The sequence below is a fragment of the Balaenoptera physalus genome (genome assembly GCF_965194825.1).
Source record: "Balaenoptera physalus genome assembly, chromosome: 12".
Lineage (NCBI taxonomy): Eukaryota > Metazoa > Chordata > Mammalia > Artiodactyla > Balaenopteridae > Balaenoptera > Balaenoptera physalus.
Genome location: NC_138897.1, coordinates 69,497,700 through 69,516,827, shown reverse-complemented (window position 1 = coordinate 69,516,827; position 19,128 = coordinate 69,497,700). Strand labels below are relative to the sequence as shown.

At 63.4% G+C, this 19,128-nt stretch overlaps 2 protein-coding genes across 5 annotated transcripts in view; one reads left to right on the top strand and one right to left on the bottom strand.

The window, feature by feature from the left end:
* The first annotated feature begins 18 nt into the window (after nucleotides 1-18).
* On the top strand, nucleotides 19-7,664 carry TBX1 (T-box transcription factor 1). 4 transcript variants are annotated; one of them, XM_082417354.1, is made up of 9 exons: nucleotides 19-132; nucleotides 657-776; nucleotides 1,958-2,318; nucleotides 4,150-4,251; nucleotides 4,903-5,104; nucleotides 5,500-5,655; nucleotides 6,275-6,342; nucleotides 6,425-6,525; nucleotides 6,808-7,664. In XM_082417354.1, exons 2-9 carry the CDS (start codon nucleotides 743-745, stop codon nucleotides 7,266-7,268), a joined length of 1,485 nt encoding a protein of 494 aa, XP_082273480.1. In that variant the 5' UTR covers nucleotides 19-132; nucleotides 657-742; the 3' UTR covers nucleotides 7,269-7,664. The 4 variants fall into 4 exon arrangements, with proteins under 4 accessions (XP_082273480.1, XP_082273479.1, XP_082273478.1 ...); XM_082417353.1 differs by lacking the exon at nucleotides 19-132 and having other exon boundaries at nucleotides 448-776; nucleotides 4,933-5,104; XM_082417352.1 differs by lacking the exon at nucleotides 19-132 and having other exon boundaries at nucleotides 448-776.
* A 3,690-nt stretch (nucleotides 7,665-11,354) lies between these two features.
* Nucleotides 11,355-19,128, bottom strand: part of GNB1L (G protein subunit beta 1 like) — an 80,522-nt gene continuing 72,748 nt past the window's right edge. The window contains exon 8 of the mRNA XM_082417009.1: nucleotides 11,355-11,482. Coding sequence (XP_082273135.1) covers nucleotides 11,426-11,482 — 57 coding nt within the window. The 3' untranslated portion in view covers nucleotides 11,355-11,425. The remainder of the gene's footprint in view (nucleotides 11,483-19,128) is intronic.

The following is a 19,128-nucleotide window of genomic DNA, read 5'->3' as shown; positions in this document are numbered from 1 at the left end:
GACCGAAGAGGGCTGGGGGCCGCTTGCTGGACTGGTCCTGTCCCTGAGCACCGAGGAAAGGACGACGCCGTGGCCCTGGGGCTGTCCGCCTGTGGCCAGTGCCGGAGCCCGGACTGCCCTCTCCTCACCCAGGTGCAGGGGCAGCCGGGGAAGAGGAGGCGGGAGGAGCCAAGGGCAGGGGCAGGGCCGGTGCCCCACTGCTACGGGCTGGGGCTGGGTGCTCCCAGCGTCCCCACCTCCCCTTGGGGGCTGGGGAAGCTGATGGCTTCGCTGTACAGAGGGAACCCAGGCCTCGGGGAGCAGCAGGATGTCCAAGGGGTGCTGGTCATGGAGGCCCCTGGGAGCAGAGGCAAGGGACCCGGACCTTGAAAAGCAGGAGGGCCCACACCCCCAGGGCTCCCAACCCATCAGGGCCCCTCGGCTGCCACCGGCCCAGAGTGGGGGGCCGTGACGCCATAATCCCCTGGGCCCAGGGCCGGCGGCTGTGAGTGGCACCGCAGGCCCCCGCCCCCGGGGCCCGAGGGCTGGGCTGGCCTCGGTGGGGCCGGGTGCACGCAGTCGGAGGCGGCGCCGGTCAGGCCGCCGGGCGCCTATGGACGCACGGAGCCCGCTGTCTCCCCGGGCCAGCGCGTTCAGCATTGCCTCTCTGGTTGCAGCAGAGGCCGCAGAGCACACCGCTCGCCTGGGCCCCGGGTTCTCCGACCGGGTGAAGCTTCGCAGGCTGCTGGGATCCCCGGCAGGGATGCACTTCAGCACCGTCACCAGGGACATGGAAGGTGAGCCTCCTGCTGCGTCTACACGGACCCGCCCGCCAGATCCCCTGCCCCCGCTGCCATGGGGCCCAAGCAAAGAGGGTTGGCAGGATCCGGGCAAAGAGCGGGTGGAGGGAGCTCTGGCGGGGTGAGTTCCAGGCTTCTAGCTTGGACTCTAGGGTGGAGAGGAAGGGGAGCATCCTGCCCAAATTCTGTGCCCCCGTCCAGCCTGGGGACCCTCCAGCCTGGGGACCCCGCTGCAGAGACCCGCACGCAGCTAGACACAGGAGCAGAAGAGGGCGAGGGGAGGCTGGGAGGACAGGAAAGAAGGACCAGAGAAAGGCGGTGGCAGAGGGGTCGTGAGCTGAGAGAGGCGGGAGGAAAGGAGAGGAGCGTGAGATTGTCAGGGGACACGGAAAAGGGGGGGAGGGCAGCGGGAGAAAAAGAAATTGAGAAAAGGAGAGAAAACAGAAAACCGAAAAGAAGAAAGATGAAAAGGAAATGAAGAGGGCAAGAACGAAAGAGAAGAAAGTGGAGGAAAATTTACGAAAGAAAGTTGAGTCATAAAAAAAGAAAAAGAAAGAGTTCAGTTTTTATTCAAAAAAAAAAAAGAGTTAAAAGCCATGAATAACAGAGAGACGCACGCAGAAAGGAGGGGGACAGGCAGACTGAAAAGAAAGACAAAGCGCTGAGGGGCTAGCAGGAAAAAGAGGAAGAGGCAGAAAATAAAACAGAAATAAGGAGACGCGAGAGAGATAGTGGAAGGAGGAAAGAGGATGCGGAGGGGAGACTTGAACGAGGAAGACAAAGGTAAGGAAATAACAAATTGCAAAGAGCCCGGAGAGAGAAGTGCAACGCGGGAGGGCGGCAGAGCGAGGGGCGGCCGGCGGGCGCTCGCTCCGGGGAGCCGGTCCGGGCGGTCGGGGGGCCGGGAGGAGGCGGGGGCGGGGAGGGGGCTGGGGGAGGCCATTGTCTCGGCGGGGGCGGGGGCGGGGGCGGGGGCGCGGGGCGGGGCGGGGCGGGGCGGCTCCGCGGGCGGCGGCGTGGGGCGGCGCGGCCCGGGGCGCAGCGCAGCGCGCGCCCGCCACTCGGCCCGGGGCGCGGGGCAGCGCTCACCTCGGCGGGGCGGCGCGGCCCGCGGGTCATGATCTCCGCGGTGTCCAGCCCGTGGCTCACGCAGCTCTCACACTTCTGCGACGTTGCAGCCTTCACGGCCAGCAGCCTGAGCGGCCTGGGGGCGGCGGGGGGCTTCCCGGGCGCCGCGTCGCCGGGCGCCGACCCGTACGGCCCGCGCGAGCCCCCGCCGCCGCGCTACGAGCCGTGCACCGCCGCCGCCCCCGGCGCCCCGGGCCCGCCGCACGCCTACCCGTTCGCGCCGGCCGCCGGGGCCGCCACCAGCGCTGCTGCCGAGCCTGAGGGCCCCGGGGCCAGCTGCACGGCCGCCGCCAAGGCGCCGGTGAAGAAGAACGCGAAGGTGGCCAGCGTGAGCGTGCAGCTGGAGATGAAGGCACTGTGGGACGAGTTCAACCAGCTGGGCACCGAGATGATCGTCACCAAGGCCGGCAGGTCAGGGCGCCCCTCCCTAGCCGCGCGCCTCGGTCCGACGCACGCGAGCGGGGCCGGCAAGCGGGGTGGGGGCGCGGCCGGCTCCTCTGCTCCCGGGTCCCGGCTCCGGCGACAGCCGCCTGGCGCGCGGGCGGTGGGGCCGGCGGAGGAGCGCGGCCGCCCGGGTGCACCCTCAGCCCCAGGACGCCGGCGCCTGAAGCAGGGGCCGGCTCAGCTCGCCGGGCCCTCCCAGGGGCCTCACCAACTGGCAGATCCCAGTGGACCCCAGCTTTTCAGAGGAAACTGCCTTCTTTGGTTCCCTAGTTCAGTCCATCCGGGCTAGATAGAGGCGCAGCCCGGCCATGGGGCAATGGTCTGGAACGTTGTAGGAGAGAGTTAAGACCCTTCAAAACTGTGCTGTGTTTCAGGGGAGTTTGCTATCCAGTCTTCTCAGGCCTACGTCTCGGGCGATGGTGGGGCCTGGCTCTGCTGCTGGGGCCGCCGCCTTCAATTGGCCTGTGTTTGTTTTAAGGGCCCAGAGAGAAGGGGAACAAGTTTTGCGATGCAACCAATTTGACCAGCAGACAAAGGCGGGTGCTGGTCTGTGTCTAGTGTACACAGGAGACACCAGCTCTGGGTCCACACAGCCAAGGGGAGCTCAGGGCCTATCTGCAGAGCCTGCTCGTGGTTTCTCTTTCCGTGCCGCGGCGTCCGCCCTGGGAGCCTGGGGCCTGTGCCCAGCTCCAGATCAGGGGTCTTCTCCAGGCTCTCCTGCTGGCCCTGGGCACTTGGCCTCCCCCTGCCACCCCATGAGGACTGTGCCCCAGCCTCCGGCCCAGTCCAGCCCAGCAAGGGCCTCGGCGGGGCCAGGCTCGCCCCAGAAGCCAGCATTCTGAAGCCCTCTCCGGCCTGCAGAGGCAAGGGCAGGGGTGGCAGGCTTGTCCAGGAGGGCTGGCATCTGTTTTCTGCCCACCGCCCGCAAGGAGTTGCCTGTGAGGGGAAGCTGCAGGACCAGCAGGTGGGGGCCTCATGCTGTCCTCCAGGGCCCAGCGGCCCACACTCAGGGCAAGGCCGGCCCATGGCCAGTGGCCAGGGTAGGAGCCACAGAATGTCCTTTCCAGAGCCCGGGTCAGTCACCGAGTCGGAGCCCAGGGGAGGGGAGAGTTAGGGGACCCCAAGGACACAAGCCAAGTCAGCCCTGAGTAGCTGCGTCTTGGGAACTTGCGTGTGTCCCCGAGGAAGGTGGGGAGACTCCAGCACTGGGTGGGAGGCAGGGCCTCAGAGTCGGGACTGTGGACTCCAAGGCTCGGCCTCACTGGAGGGACTGGGGAGCAGCCGCAGATCCAGCCGAAAGGGCGACTGGGACTCCTCAGAATGACACGGTCGGCCTCGCTTTCACTTTGTTCGAGCCGGGAGCTTAGGGCGGTTGATTAGATCGAGCAGGGGAGGCCTGGCTGAGGGCCGAGGATCCCGGGGGCCGGTGCTACTGCCGGCTGAGGCTAGCTCGGGATGGGACGGCTGGATCGGCAGTTGCTAGGCTGGGTCTACATGGGCAAAGTTGGCGGAAGAAGCCAAAGGCCTGTGTTCAAGAGTGGAGGCTTGGCTCGAGCACTGAGTTCGCCATTGTTGTGTTTCTAAAAAGGGGGCAGGGGGCTGTCCTGCCGTCCACTCGCCCTCGGCTGGGCAGGGGCCTGGTCGGGTTAGTCAAGCAGACGAGTGAGGGGAGATGCGACGAGGGGCCTCCCCACCCAGCACAGCGGCTGGCCCGGCGGGGAGGCCACGTCCTGGGCTGGTGGAGGCGGGCCGCCCTGCCCTCCCCCACCTGAGGTGACCGAGGTCCCACCGCCCCCAGGCGCATGTTCCCCACCTTCCAAGTGAAGCTCTTCGGCATGGACCCCATGGCCGACTACATGCTCCTCATGGACTTCGTGCCAGTGGACGACAAGCGCTACCGGTGAGCGCCCAGCCGGGCCTGGAGGGCGGTGGGTCCCTGCCTGGCCAGGCTGGTGAGGGTGGGTGGCCCAGGACAGTAGTGACCGGTGCCCCCTCCCCACTCCTGCCAGACCCCAGACCCACACGCCCCACCCCCAGCAGTTCTGGGGAGTGGCCCTCAGGGGGTCATGCAGGCTGGGCCCCCACCGGCTGGCCCCTCGCACACAGCCCCTGCCTTTTCCGTGTCCCCTTTTCCCGGGAGGTGAGCACCGGCACCCCATCCCTTCCCCCACCCCCCGGGAACGCTGGGCCCCAGAGCTGGCAGGAAAGGTGGGGTGGCCAGGAGAGATTATGCAGGGCGGGCCTGACCGCCCGGACAATTAACAGCAATTAATAAAGAGAACCTGGTCCGCCCTGCGCCCTAGGCCGCCGGCGTGGCCCAATCTGGGCTCCCGCGGCGCCGGCGACACAGGAGGCCCAGAGCAGCGACCCGCATGCTGCGAAATGTGGCGCCAGGGCCCGGCTTCCTCCCTCTGGTCGCTTCCTGCCGCTTGTGTATCAGGATGGGGAGTTTTCTCTTTCCTCACATTGCCCCCGGAAAAGCTCCCTGTTCACCTGTGGGAACCTCATCAGAGGCACCTTCGGGGTTCCCTCAGCAAGGCCCTCACCCCAGCATGCTGTGGCCCCTGCCCCGGCGTCCCAGGTACGCCTTCCACAGCTCGTCCTGGCTGGTGGCCGGGAAGGCAGACCCCGCCACGCCCGGCCGCGTACACTACCACCCCGACTCACCGGCCAAGGGGGCACAGTGGATGAAGCAAATCGTCTCCTTCGACAAGCTCAAGCTGACTAACAACCTGCTGGACGACAATGGCCATGTGAGCGACCCCCTCCAGGCTACCGCCCTGTCCCCCAGCAGGCCCTCGGGAGTCCCTGCTGACTGGAGCCAGAGGCAGAGCTTGGGCAGCTTGGGTGTGGATGAGGGACAGGCCGAGGAGAGCCAGCCCTCCGGTCGGTCAGGGGCTCAGGGACTGGTGGGTCACACTGCTTCCCTCGCCCCACTCCTTGTGTTTTGCTGGAGGCTTTTTAACTGGAAAGGATGGGGCTGTGCGGGGTGGGGGGTGAGGGCAGCAGCCTTTGGAATCCAGGCGGTGATGCCCCACGGCCCAGCCTCCTTTGGGGAGCTCAGGGTTCTGCCGAGTTGTCTGGAAGCTCACTGCCCGTCCAGACCTTGGCTGGTTTCCTAGCTCGGCCCTCACCACCTTTCTTCCAGATTATTCTCAACTCCATGCACAGATACCAGCCACGCTTCCACGTGGTCTATGTGGACCCGCGCAAAGACAGCGAGAAATACGCTGAGGAGAACTTCAAAACCTTTGTGTTTGAAGAGACACGCTTCACTGCGGTCACTGCCTACCAGAACCACCGGGTGAGGCCCGGGGTGGCCCGGTCAACACTTCTGGGCAGGGGTGCAATTTTCAGTTGCTGCCTGGGGGACAGAAGGTTCCATTCCTGGAAACCCCACTCTATGGAGCCCCACCCCCAGAGCCTCAGGCAGCCCCCCCCCCCCTCTGCTGCAGGCGGGACCAGCCTCCTATCAGGTTGACCTCTCAAGCGGGAACTGTCACTGTGGCCTGAAAGTTTGTTTTCCAAACCATTCCGGAAACTCCCCATCAGGGGCCTGATGCGCGGTTTACCCAGATTCCTAGGGTGCCCCTCCACTCCGGACCACAGCGGGGTGGGGGGTGGAAGTGACTACATTCCCATCCCAGCCGGGGGCACAGGGTCTCTATCGTAATCACTTGGGATGGAAAAGACAGGTTCCTTAGCGAGAAAGGGGTCTCCCCAGCACCCCTGCCCCAGGAGAGAGGCACAACCCCTGCGGGGGAGGGAGCAGTTGTGGGCCAGGCATTTCTGGTCAGCCGAGAGTAGAGGGGCCCTTCCTGAGTTGGGGGGGGCTCTCCTAACGCTCCCCTCCCCTCCACCGAGGTCCGTTGGCCCCAAGAGCAGGGGCTGGAGCCGGGTGCTCAGTGCCCGCTTCCCTGCAGATTACCCAGCTCAAGATTGCCAGTAACCCTTTCGCCAAAGGCTTCCGAGACTGCGACCCCGAGGACTGGTGAGTGTCTCCCGAGGAGACGGCGAGCGCGCGGGCGCCTGGCCGGGCGCCCCCTGACCCGCCGCCCACCTCCCTCCCGCAGGCCCCGGAACCATCGGCCCGGCGCGCTGCCGCTCATGAGCGCCTTTGCGCGCTCGCGGAACCCCGTGGCCTCCCCCACACAGCCCAACGGCGCGGAGAAAGGTAGGGCCGGGGTCGTGGGATCTGGGCAGACGGCCGCGCCCGGCCTCGCCCGCGCCGCAGGGGCGCTCGCGGCCTTCGCGCGCCGGTTGCACAACGGCCGTGGCGGCGGGCAAGCGCGCACTCGCCCGCCCGGCCCGACGGCTGCGCCTGCCCGCCCCGCCCGCCGTCCCAGTGGAGGGCGCGGGCCCCCGGGGAGGGCCGGGGGCTGGGCAGGGGCGCGGGGCGGGGGCGGGCGCGCTCTCGCGGGCCTCTCCGCGGCTCAGCCCTCGGCCCTCCCCACAGAGGCGGCCGAGGCCCGGCGAGAATTCGAGCGCGACGCGGGCGGCCCGGCCGTGCTCGGGGACCCGGCGCACCCGCCGCAGCTGCTGGCGCGGGTGCTGAGCCCCGTGCTGCCCGGGGCCGGCGTCCCGCTGCCCGGCGCGCCCGGAGGCCGGCCCAGCCCCCCGCACCCCGAGCTGCGCCTGGAGGCGCCAGGCGCGTCGGAGCCGCTGCACCACCACCCCTACAAGTACCCGGCCACCGCCTACGACCACTACCTCGGGGCCAAGAGCCGGCCAGCTCCCTACCCGCTGCCGGGCCTGCGCGGCCACGGCTTCCACGCGCACCCGCACGCGCACCCGCACCACCACCCTGCTGTGAGCCCCGCAGCCGCCGCCGCCGCGGCCGCCGCCGCGGCCGCCGCCAGCATGTACTCATCGGCTGGGGCCGCGCCGCCTGGCTCTTACGACTACTGCCCCAGATAATGCGGGCGCCCGCCTGGGGGTCCGGTCCACCTAGCCCGGGGCCACCGGAGGCCCCCTTCCCGGGCCTCCAAGCCGTGGGGCCTCCATCCGCCAGCCCCAGAGCTGTCCAAGGACCTGGTTCCCTGGCCCCCTGGCCCCAGGGCCACCGCGGGTCACTCCTCGGCCCCGAGGGCCCCGGGTCCGCACCGCCAGTGCCAAAGTGCGCGGTTCGCGCCGGAAGGAAGTGATATTTATTGTTCTCCGCGAGACCGCGACGTCCCCCGGCCCGGCTGGCAGTTGCAGTGTATACGACCCGAGAACCCGTCTGCAGGCGGTGTAGATACTTGTAGATATTTGTAGATAACTGTAGATACCGCGCCGGCGCCGCCTTGATAAACGGTTTCGCCTCTTTTGGAAGCTGCCTGAGTGTCCATTTCTTTGCGTCCAGTCACATCGCGCGGGGTGTCTCGGGGAGAGCGAGTCCGGGCTGAGCCGGGGACTCGGGGTCTCCCTGCAGCCGGTTCCTGGGCGGGGCGGGGGGGGGCCCCTGAGGTGCGCTCCGAGCCCCTCCTCCCAGCCCCCTCCTGGCCACGCCTCCCTGCGTCCTCTCCCCGCCCCTCCCAGCCCGGCCCGCGCGCCCCTCCCCCACTGCCACCTTGTGGCCCCAGGTGTGCATCCGGCCTTGTTAAATTCCTCACTTGGCGGTTGTCCCTTTTCTAGGACTTGGGCCCTCACCCCTGGCCTGTTTTCAGGCCGGTGCCTGTCCTGTGTGTTTTTCCACGGAAGCTGGTATAACGGTCTTGGTCATGCAGGACAGGATACTGTCCGTTGGGGGCTGGGAAGGGGAGAAGCCCTGACTCTTATCGGAAAGACAAAAACAGGTAGTTCTGCTCTTGTAGCATTTCCCTGGCTGGCCCTGGCTCAGGCCTGCGTTTTCCCCTGTTTATTGACTTTATTTGCTGTGAGTGTCCCCACGGAGTGACCTGGACGGGGCCACAATGACAGTGGTCATGAGTCATCTTGAAACCTGCCTGTGAAGCATTTTTCCCAAGCCAGGTGGTGAGGGACCTATTAGCTCAACAACAGGGATGGGGCCAGAGGAACCCTTTGATCCCTCCCTTCCTGAGTCCGGGCAGGAAGAGCTGACAGCCTGTCAACGTCAAGGCTGCCGACTTGGACACGAGACGGACGGGAAATGCAAGTGGCCGAGGTTTTGTCCCCCTTCTGTGCCTGACCCAGTGTATTTGTGTCGATCGCTGCCAGGAGGCACCACATCTCCAAGGACACGGCCAGCCATTTCCTGATGCCTGCCCTGCGCTGGACTCTTTTTTCCCGGATGTGTTGGTCCTGGAGGCGGAAGTGACCTAGAGCTTAGCAATTGGACAGCAGGAACCGTTCCCTTGAGGCAGGTCTAGGAAGGGAGGTGGTGACCAAGGCTGCTGAAGGGTGAGCTCTGGAGCCAGGGCCCTCCAGAGCCTCATGGGGCACCTGGTGCCAGGGCATGAAGACTTGCAGCATCTGCCTGAGTGGCCAGCAGGCTCCGTGGACAGAGCTTCAGGAACGCACTCCTGAGGGGATCCCTGGACACCACCCCTGATGGACACTGTCTACTCCCCACTGCAGATCTCCCTCTGGGTGAGCCAGCTGTGCCACTGGGCTCCCCTGCTTGGGGGCCACAAATGCACCCAGCACCCCCTTGTCCTGGGAGGCCTGCAGGAGTGATGGGCAGTGGTTTGCCCTGCTGAACTAGTCTTCCCTGTGGGCGCCGGCCACCCCTTCGGGACCACTGTGGTTCTCAGGCCTCCCTCTCCCCGCTGCACACTTTCACCATCCAGACCGGGGGAGAACCATGGGTGGAGAAATCTCTTTTCTGGTTTTGTTCAAAGCTAAAGAGAGGAGATGCTTCCCCTGAACCAACGCTGGCACCTGGCATTTGCAGGTGAGAGGACTCAGCGGAGCGTGGCCCCTCCCGAGATCACCACCCACTGGAGAGGGAGAGCCCCGCTGCTGTCTGATGTGGGGCCGCGCACACGCTGATGAACGGGACAGAATAAAGGTCAACGTCGGGCTCCCGGCCGGCTGCATTCGAGAGCCAGGCGGCCTGTGGGCTAGACCCTGCAGACGGTCGCCTGCCCTGGGGAACGGCCCCCAGAGGCGGGTTCTCTCTCCGCTGACCCCACAGGTAAGTTGGCCTGGCTGAGAACTTGTCATACGCGGGTCGTGAGCCGGGTGCCCAGCCGGCCACAATGCGCCGGTCAGGGTTCTCTATCTCAGACCAGTGTCCAGTCTCCGGTGAAGGGTGCTTGTTTGTTCTCGAGTGGGTACTGTGCTGCCCATCACCCCCACAGACTGCCGTCACCCTGCCTTTTATCCTGGGGGTCAGAGGGAAGGGTTGGCTTGGGGCACCCAGCCTCTGCTGTGGGCTTCGCGTTTCAGAAAGGCGCTTGGGCCTCTCTCGGTCACTCATCCTGACCCAAGTGCTTGGTGAGCACCCTCAGCTGCAGGCATCCTCCCTGGGACCGTCCATCGTCTTCCCTCTTCCGGCCCCTCCTCCCACACCCCGACCCTTCTCTGTGTGTGGCTGGGGTCCTGTTCACCCCTCCTCCTCGGGGCGACAGCTCACCCTCAGCTGTTGGATGCCCCCACAAGCATCTTCCTTGCGTTTCCCTGTCAGCCCAGAGGCCCTGTTCCACCCCTCTTGCCTGTCCCCAGGTTCTGGCTGCCGGGGCAGCGAGGATGAGAGCGAGGACCAGGAGGGACCTCAGAGCTCTGGTCCAGGGGCTCTGGACTCTTCAATCCCGAAGCTCTTCAAAGAACAACAACGTCCACTGTGTGAAAGAGGGAAAGTCGGGAGCAAGTGGAGGAGGGTGGGGCCTTCGGGCCCCACATCAGGGGTCTCAGGAGCCCAAGGACCCTGGGGTGCGGGGTGACAATGCCCAGCAGCAGGCGGCTCCCTGGGCCGGCTGCCGCCTTCCTCCGTCCCACAGCCTGTGTCTGGGACGTAAAGGGCCCAGCTCCCAGGGAAGCTCGGGAACTGCCTGCCCTCCCCATGCCCCCGGCGCAAATGGCTGGCGGTTCTGGAGACTTGCCCGGTGCCAGGCGCCCCGCAAGCCCGGCAGTTGCACCCCTTCACCTGAGTCCCCAGAGCCCCTGCTCTGGAGCCCTGCGACCCCACAGAACCGCCCCCCCTGGTGTGAGGATGCTCAGGACGGACCCCCTGCACCGCATTGCCAGCCGTGGGATGCAGGTGGTCTGTCCGGTGGTCCTCAGGCCCGAGTTGAGGAGGGAAGGGCCCTGGTGGTTGTGGGGCTGCAGCCCCTTTCCTGGGGCTGGGGAGGTCCAGAGGGTATGTGGGCCATGGACGGGGGTGGGGGCGGGGGAGCGTGATGCAGTGCCCTCCAGGTGCTGCTGCAGATCAAAGCCACGTGCAGGCAGCCAGAGGGAGGTGGGGGCCGGGAGCTTCTTCTAGGACCAAAAGGATGATTCCCGTGGAGGCCGGAGTGCGGCCCAGCTGGAGCTGGGTGCAAAGGGGGCGAGCCTGGTTCCACAGGCCCAGGCCTTGGTTTCCCTACTGTGACGGGGGGCCCCCTCCTCCTCTGTGTGGGCCCAGTGAGGCCCTTCAGTTCTGCAGGTTCCCGGGCAGAACCTCCGCACAGGCCTGTCCCCATGTGCCTTCCCCAATATGGAAGTGGCTTCTGCGTCCTGACTCAGGCCCAGCTGGGAACAGGCAGGGGACACGGCCCAGCCCTGGGAGGGGACGATGGGGGTGTTTGCTGGTCTACCTCACACGTTTTCTGTATTTAGAAAAACTCAAATTGTGCCTTTGATTCAATTCCCTTTCCTGCTTGTTGTACTACTTCAAACCAGATGGGTTCACGAGATGAAACTTCGGAATCTCGGCGTCTCCACTTAACTGCTGCCAGGTCTGTGTGTGGGAAACAGCAGAACCAAAGGTATTTTGTTGAAAGCAGCCCACTTCGGGAGGAGCTGAGGTCTTAATAGCAGCGATTAAATTATCTTCTTAATTATAAAGAGGAATGTTGACATCCTTTATCAGCTCTAACCCCCTCCTCCCAGCCCCACCACGGCACCCCACTGGGCTGGCGGACAGCGGGTGCTCCTGCGGCGAGGACCTCCATGCCAGTGATCCAGAGATGCCATCTCGGACATCCAAAGGCTCAGTCTTCCTTGGTGGCGTCAGCAGGAGCCTGCGCCTCCGGTGGACGGGGCCGGACCTGAGGAAAGGCTCGTTTTCTCAGCCACGTGTGTGTGTGCCCACTGGGTAGGGCCCGTGCAGCTCTGGGGGCTACCCTCTTGTCCCAAAGACAGCCAGCCCCACCCCCACCCCCAGGAGACCCTCATCCTCCGCAGCCCCTCCCCCAGCACTGGCCCCTCCAGGACAATGCCCCTCCCAGCACTCCTGTCTTCCCAGCCTCCTCCTGGCTCCTCTTGGTCGTCCTAGCCTCAGTTCCTCTCCCCTTTTTCCCATCTCAGAGCCCAACCTTTATCCCAGGATGCATTTTCTAGGTTCTTTCCCAGGACCTTTTGTGACCTCATCACCCAGTGAAGGTGGTGATGGCAGCCAGGCCAATGAAGGCCTCGTGCAGGGAGAGGACAGCGCTTGGGGTCTCTCCAAGGCCCCGGCTGCACTTGGACCTTCCCCCAGCAGGGGGGGCATCCCCAAGGGCAGGCAGGTTCTCCATGGCAGGGGCTGCCTGGTAGACTGGGTTGCTGCCCGGAACACAAGCCCTTCCCACATGCCTTAGTGCGCTGGGACCCCTGTGTGCCCAAGGGCCGACCGGCCGCCGCTTCCTTTGAGGCCAGCAGGTGGGGCTCAGGGCTGCAGGAACCCCACACACCCGGGTTGGGCGCGAGGCCATCACCTCCTCCCCTCCAACGTTGTGCTGGGGACTCGGAGCCCCTGGGTGTGGCTGTGAGGCTGAAGCAAAATATGGAAGTAGCCGCGTCTGTGCAAACTGTCACCCTTCTGGTAACAGTGAGTGGAGTCTTAAAGGGGCTAAGAAAAACAGGCAGCTTCCTTAAGACGCAGCTGGCCCGTCTGGAAGCTCTCTGGCCGGGCCCTTCTCCTGGGAGAGCCTGAGAGGTGGGGACTGGGCTGCCGCGGAGCCAGGAGGCGGGCACTCACCCACCCACCACCGCACGGCCGGCCTATGCCAGCGAGAAGCCTCTGGCCATTTAGGGCAAAGTCACTGTCCACGCGGGTGGCCGAGGAGAGGCCACGCCCCACGCGTGCCTGCTGCTGTATTCCCTCACCAGACAGCGCTACCCGAGAGCTGACCCAGCGCCCTGAGGAGGCGGGTGGCGGCCTTGCTTCCCCTTCTGCGGGCTGGGGTGTCCCAGGCACATTTCACCTCCTTGACTCTGATGATCAAGCCCTCCCTCCCTTTGGGTGGCTGGCTGGGAGGGTCCATTTAGAGACGGGGCCCAGGATGCAGTCAGCACCCCCTTCAGGAGAGCTGGACACCCAGTCGTGCCCACAAAGTGCTACAGGGCTGGCCCCAGAGCTGCCTGGGCTTCATCTGCCACTGTCACTGTCCTGCCATCACCTGCTTTCCTGAGTCCAAGGCCATGGGGGCCAATCCCGCCCTCTCATGGGTGGGCTGCAGGCGGGAGCCCCCAGGCATCAGGCAGCCCGACACCGTTGCTGCCAGGAAGGGGCCTGGTCTCAGGTGGGCTGGGATAACCTCTTCCTCGTGCTGACAGGGCCGATTCGCTCCCGGAAGCCGGCCCAGCCCTGCGCTCTGTGGCTGGGTCCCTCCAGTGGTCAGCTGCTTCCATGCATGTGTCTCTCCCCAGGGAATTAAGTTCCCAGAAGCCAGAGATCCAATCATGGGTACACCCAGAAAATAACTTAATGATGAATATAAAACCTGGATTAAACCACAGCAGGAGATCACTTCACACCCATTAGGATGGATGGATATTATCAACACAAAACAAACAGAAAATAACAAGTGCTGGTGGGGATGGGGAGAAATTGGAACCCGTGCACTGCTGGTGGGAATGTAAACTGGTGCAGATGCTGTGGGAAACTAGAGTTTTCTCAAAAAGTGAAACATAGCATTACCATATGACCGAGCAATTCCAATCCAGGGAGTGGACCCAAGAGAACTGAGACCAGAGACTTGAACCCAAACTTGTCCACTCATGCTCAGGGCAGCTCAAGTCACAGCAGCCGAGAGGTGGAAACAGCCCACCTGTCAATAGCTGATCAATGGATAGAACTGATCAATTGAAAAATGGATAAAAAGATATGAACTGTCCACACGGGGGAATAAAAAGGACGTTCTGACACTACAACGTGGATGACCCTTGATGTGATGCTGTTGAAATGAGCCAGACACAGAAGGACAAATCCTGTGTGGTTCCCCCTACATGAGGTCCCTGGGCTTGTCAGATTCAGAGACAGAAAGTAGACGGTGGGGGCCAGGGGCTGGGCAGGGGTGGGGGGAGGGGGAGTTAAGTGTTTGTTGGGGACAGAGTGTCAGTTTGGGAAGATGAAAAGTTCTGAAGGTGACAGTGGTGACAGCTGCAGGACAGTGTGAGTGTACTTGATGCCGCTGAGCTGTGCACTTAAAAATGGTTAAAATGGCAATGATTTTTAATGTATATTTATGTATACTTAACAATTAAAAACCATTGGATTGGGCTTCCCTGGTGGCGCAGAGGTTGAGAATCTGCCTGCTAATGCATGGGACATGGGTTCGAGCCCTGGTCTGGGAAGATCCCACATGCCACGGAGCAACTAGGCCCGTGAGCCACAGTTGCTGAGCCTGCACGTCTGGAGCCTGTGCTCCGCAACAAGAGAGGCCGCAATACTGAGAGGCCCGCGCACCGCGATGAAGAGTGGCCCCCACTTGCCGCAACTAGAGAAAGCCCTCGCACAGAAACGAAGACCCAACACAGCCATAAATAAATAAATAAATAAATTAATTAATTAATTAAAAAAAAAAACCCGCTGGATTATCCACAGTCTGCAAAAAACCATGCTGTTCATCTCAAATTGATCAAGTCCTCACCTGTCTCTAAACCAGCAGTTTTTCACACGGTAGTTTTGTCCCCAGGAGCTTGGGCAGCATTTGGAGACACTGTCGGCTGTGGCTGTCACACGGGGTGGGTGGAGGCCAGCCCACTGCAGTGCACAGCAATCTTCAGGGCAGGTGTCACAGGGTCTGGAGCAGCTCGCAGTGCGGCTGCAGTGTTCTGAGCCCCTCAGCCTGCCTGGCACGCAGCTGGGTGGCAACCGGGTGGGCGAGTGCCCCTCCCACGGGAGCCACTCTCCTGGCTACGTGTCCACGAGGCCGGGTCTACCCAGCCCCCTCCACGAGCCCCCTGGTGCCCAGGTACCCAGACTTGCCATGAGGCAGGCCATCCAGCCCTGGGCTCAAGCCTGGGTGTGGGGTCAGGACCCGGGAGAGAGCCCCTCCCAGCACCAGAGTCCGGCTAGTCCCATTGGCTTTGGAGCAGAAGGGGCCTGCAGGGCAGGCGATGGTGGGATCTTTTTCACTGACCCCTGTTGCTCCTCTGAAACCACCAGGAAAGTCGCTGAGGCTTCACAGTCAGAGCCTGTGCCGACCACCGACCCCCGACATTCAACCCCAGGAGCTGGGCTCTTGCTGGCCCCTCCACCGGCCCCTCCTGGCCTGCCCAGTGTCTCTCCCTCTGTTTGTGGGGTTCTGACCCTCCGGGGTCCAGGCCCAGGGTGGGGAGAGGCAGGGGCCAGAGCGACACTTCCAGGTACGTCTCGTGCCCGCCCCACAGTGTTTGCTGAGACACAGTTTCTGCTCTAAAGGACCACATGTCCCCCAGGGAGGGACAGGGATGCCCACCAGGATCGGTTGGGGGCTCTGGGGAGGGCAAGGGGCTCAGGACAGGCTGGGCAGAGGCAAGACCCCTCGGGGGCGGGTCCAGCTGGCCCTGCTCAGGACCGTGCATGACCAGGCTGGTGGGCGAAGCCTCACGGCAGCACATCCACCCACGAGGGATGGATGGATGGGGATGCACCCCAACGTCCACAAAACCAGGACACGGCCAGGTGAGCCCGGCAGGGGGTGGGAGAGACATTCATCCTTCCATCCACAGGACCCGATGCAGACGAGGGGGGAAGGCGGCCTGGACAGCCTGGGGAGACGGGACACGGTGGGACACGGTGGGACCCGTCTCCACACTCGGAAGAGGCAGAGCTGCAGACACCAGGATGGACAGGGCGGCAGGGCCACGGGGCGACTACGAGGGGCGGGGCGGCTGCACCGGGTGGACTGCAGCTGTCGTGAAACAGGTCCTCTCGCCGTGAAGATGGAGCCGGGCCTGCTCACCCCTTCCTGATCGGACCCCACCCTGGTGCTGCCCCTCCTCCCTCCACGCCCTGTGTCTGAGCTCGTCCATGTGTTGGCGTAGCTCTTGGGTCTGTTATTTATTGCTAATCACAATACAGTGCCTTCTCCCTCTTTACTTCTCCAGGGAGGTAAGAGGGCCATCGAGGGCCGGGGGTCACGGCCAGGAAGGCAAGGCTGCAGCGGGTGTAGCCGTGGCCTTGGCTCGTCCTGCCCACGAGGAGAGATGTGTATCCAGAAAGGGGTCCATCCAGGCCCACCTGATGGGCTATCCCATTTTTTGGGCAAGTGGCTGCAGGCCCCGGGGGCTAGAGCTCACCTGATACCTGGAGGCCACTGCTTCATGCTGAAGCTGGGCACTGGCTACACGGGGCTGTGGTTTTTCCCTTCATTCTGGTCTCTGAAATTTCCAAAAAAAAAAAAAATGTCAATTGTTCAATAAATTCTCAAGATTGATAAATTGTATGTTGTGTAATGGTAATTCCCTATATAGTCACATTCTAACTCAGTTCATAAATCAAAATTTATGAATAAAATAAAGCAAAATTTCCCCAACACTTAAACACTGGTTGCAAATTCATTAAAAACTCTTCTAAACATTTAACAAAATGACAGCCTCACGTCTACTTCTAACGTCTCAGGAGAGACTCGTGGAAGCTGGTTCTCGCCTGTTTCTCTCCCTCCAAGGCGCGTCCTCAGTTCTGGGGTCTCACTTTGTAAAGGCTACAAACACTCTAAGGCCCTCCATTAGGAGGTGGGGTCTGTGTCTCCCACACACCAGGGCTAGGCAAAGGTGGCTCTGGGTGCCCGCCTGGCTCGCTGGCCAAGCCCTCGGTGCCCCCACGAAGAATGACTCCCCCAAGGCCACCATGCCGAGAGCCCACCCGAAGGCACCCCATGGGCGGTGCCCCCATGCCGCCTTGTCCCGTGGAGAGAGACAAACCGCCCGGTGGGCCCTCCGCCTTCCTGACTGACGACTCACGGGCATGCCCCTGAGTCTGGGCTGATTATTAACATCCCAGCAATGGGACCAGACCAGGGACTCAACTTCTCAACATGCACGTCTTGACAAACAACAAACACACAGGCATCCTGTCATCCTGTCCTCTTCCTGCTGCTATAACAAAATACCATGGGCTGGGCAGCTTATCAACCACAGATACTCTGCTCAGTTCTGGAGGCTGGAGGTCTAAGACCAAGGTGGATTCGGGGTCGGGCAAGGGCCCACATACTGGTTCGGGCACTAATCCCATTCTTGGGCCTCCACCCTCATGACCTAGTCACCCCCCAAAGGCCCTGCCTCCAACTGCCATCATGTTGGGGGTTAGGATTCCAGCCTATGGACTGTGGGGATGCAGACGTTTGGGGCAAAACAGTCTTCAGGAGCGTGCGGCTACCTGCTGTGACAGTACGTTTCTGGCACACTTCGTTATTAGAGGGTTGATGAGGATTCTTGGCCTATTTGAACAGAACCAGTGACTGTCACCGTGATGCCCATGGCGGCCCCTGGACCCTCAGCACTGCTCCTGGCCCCTGTGAACACATCCTGGCCTGTGGCAGCCGCGAGATTCACTGCCCCCCCCCAACCCCTGTCTGCCCAGTGCCACGGAAGCAGCTCTGCTTTAAGGCAGGAGCCACACACGTCTCTGTGAAGGGCAGGCAATGAACACTGGCCCTGGGGCCCGAGGTCCGGGCGCTGTGCACAGGGCGCTGGTCTGCGACACGGAGAGTGAACCTGCCCGCCAGCTCTGAGTCTGAGCGCCCAGGGCAGGTGCTGGCCGTGCACGAAGGTGGCTCCTGCGTCCTCCTGGTGGGATGAGGGAAAGGCCAGGAGCGCCACCTCATTTTCCAGTTCAGCCACCATGAGTCTGTCCTGCTTTCTCATCTGTGGCTGTGCCTCCCACTCAGATGCTTCCCCGAGTGGATCCTTTTGGGACTGGTGGCCTCTACCTGGTGGGCACGGCCCCACCACACAGCAGCCGCCTTGCCCTCCCCACCTCACTCAGCTCCATCCGGTCACGCACTTCCCGCCTGCCTGGATCCCGAGGGGCCTCCAGACGAGCTGGTGTGAGGGTGGCCGCATCTGGGCAGGACCAAGCAGCCCCAACACACAGGAGACCAGGGAGGGCGGGGAGGGGGCTGCACACCTGCCCCGGCCCAGGTGCACAGCCTGCTCAGCTTAACCCCAGACCAGGCTCCCCGCAAGGTGCCAGCTGGTTGAGCACCGAGCCTCCAAAGAACCTCGGGTCGTCTCCTCTCTGCACACCGCTCGCAGAGCTGCTCCTGCAGAGACACGGGTGGGAAACACCTAACAGCCTTGCTTGCTGGGGGTGCAGATGCTCACGGCACGTGGCACAGAGCAGCCTGCAGGACAGCCCTCCCCAGGGAACCCCTCGGTGGCAGTGTCCAGCCCCCGGGGCCATGTTTACAGAGCACGTGGCGGTCTGACCTCTCAGACCTCTTGAAGCTCATGGAGCCCAGGAAAAGGTGAGAATTCCCAACTGTGCTGCGTCCCCTGGTCACTTGCCCGGCCCGCCGCTGACCTCTTGCTTGTCCAAGAGGGGCCGGGGCAGCGCGATGCTGGGATGACCATGGGACCCACCCATAGAGTGCCAGGTGGCTGGAAGAGGGCCAGGCAGTGGCGAGCTCAGGAGAAATGCCTGTGTCCCCAGACCCACTTCCTCTGGTCCTGAGCGTCTGGCGGGGCTGTCACAACCCAACTCGGCCCCGTGCATGGAGATTTGGCCACAAGATGTCCTTGGGACACTGCTCACAGCATGTGGCCTTGGTGGGCAGCCCAGAGCCCAGCTCAGGGCCAGCAGCCGTGATCTTCTGGGAGCCTGTGCCTTCAACAGAGGTGAGGGCCAGGTACGGATGGACACTGTGTCTCCCGAGCCCTCTCCCCCTCCGGGGCTGAGTCACGGCAGGCAGCACGCACAGCTCACCCCCAACGCTTGGCAGGCACCTCTGGCTTCTTGTGGTGCCCTGTCCCTCTGCCGGGAGGACACACTGCCACAGCTGTTTTCGTGAATTCAGTGATTCTGCCAAAGGACCGCTGAGCTGATGGAGCGGATGTAAGCAGGCATGGGCACCACGTCCTCAGCCGTGGCCTGGTTTTAGAGGCTGCCCCAGCCCAGCGCCCGGCACCTCGGGGTCACAGCTGCGGCAGGACCCGCAGAATGACTGGTATGTTCACAGCTATGCTCTAGCGAGGAGGCCAAGTGGGTCCTGAGACAGAGTCCTTTGCTGTTTAGCACCGGCCTCTGGTCCAGTCTCCAGGACAGACCCACGGGAGGGGACGCTGGCCTGAACGTTGGCTTTGCTGGGGGTGGGGGCACATGAGAGATGCAGGAGCCCGGCCAGGCCGGAGAAGCAGAGGTCCGCCTCCCAAAAGGGGCACCCAGTGCCCTACTGCCTCCCGTGGAGAAGGCAGAAGGTGGGGTCCTGAGCAGACCACAGTGCCCAGAGGACGCCCCACACATGGGGTTCAAGTCTCCGCAGCCTAAACAGAGCTGCCCGTCTTGCTG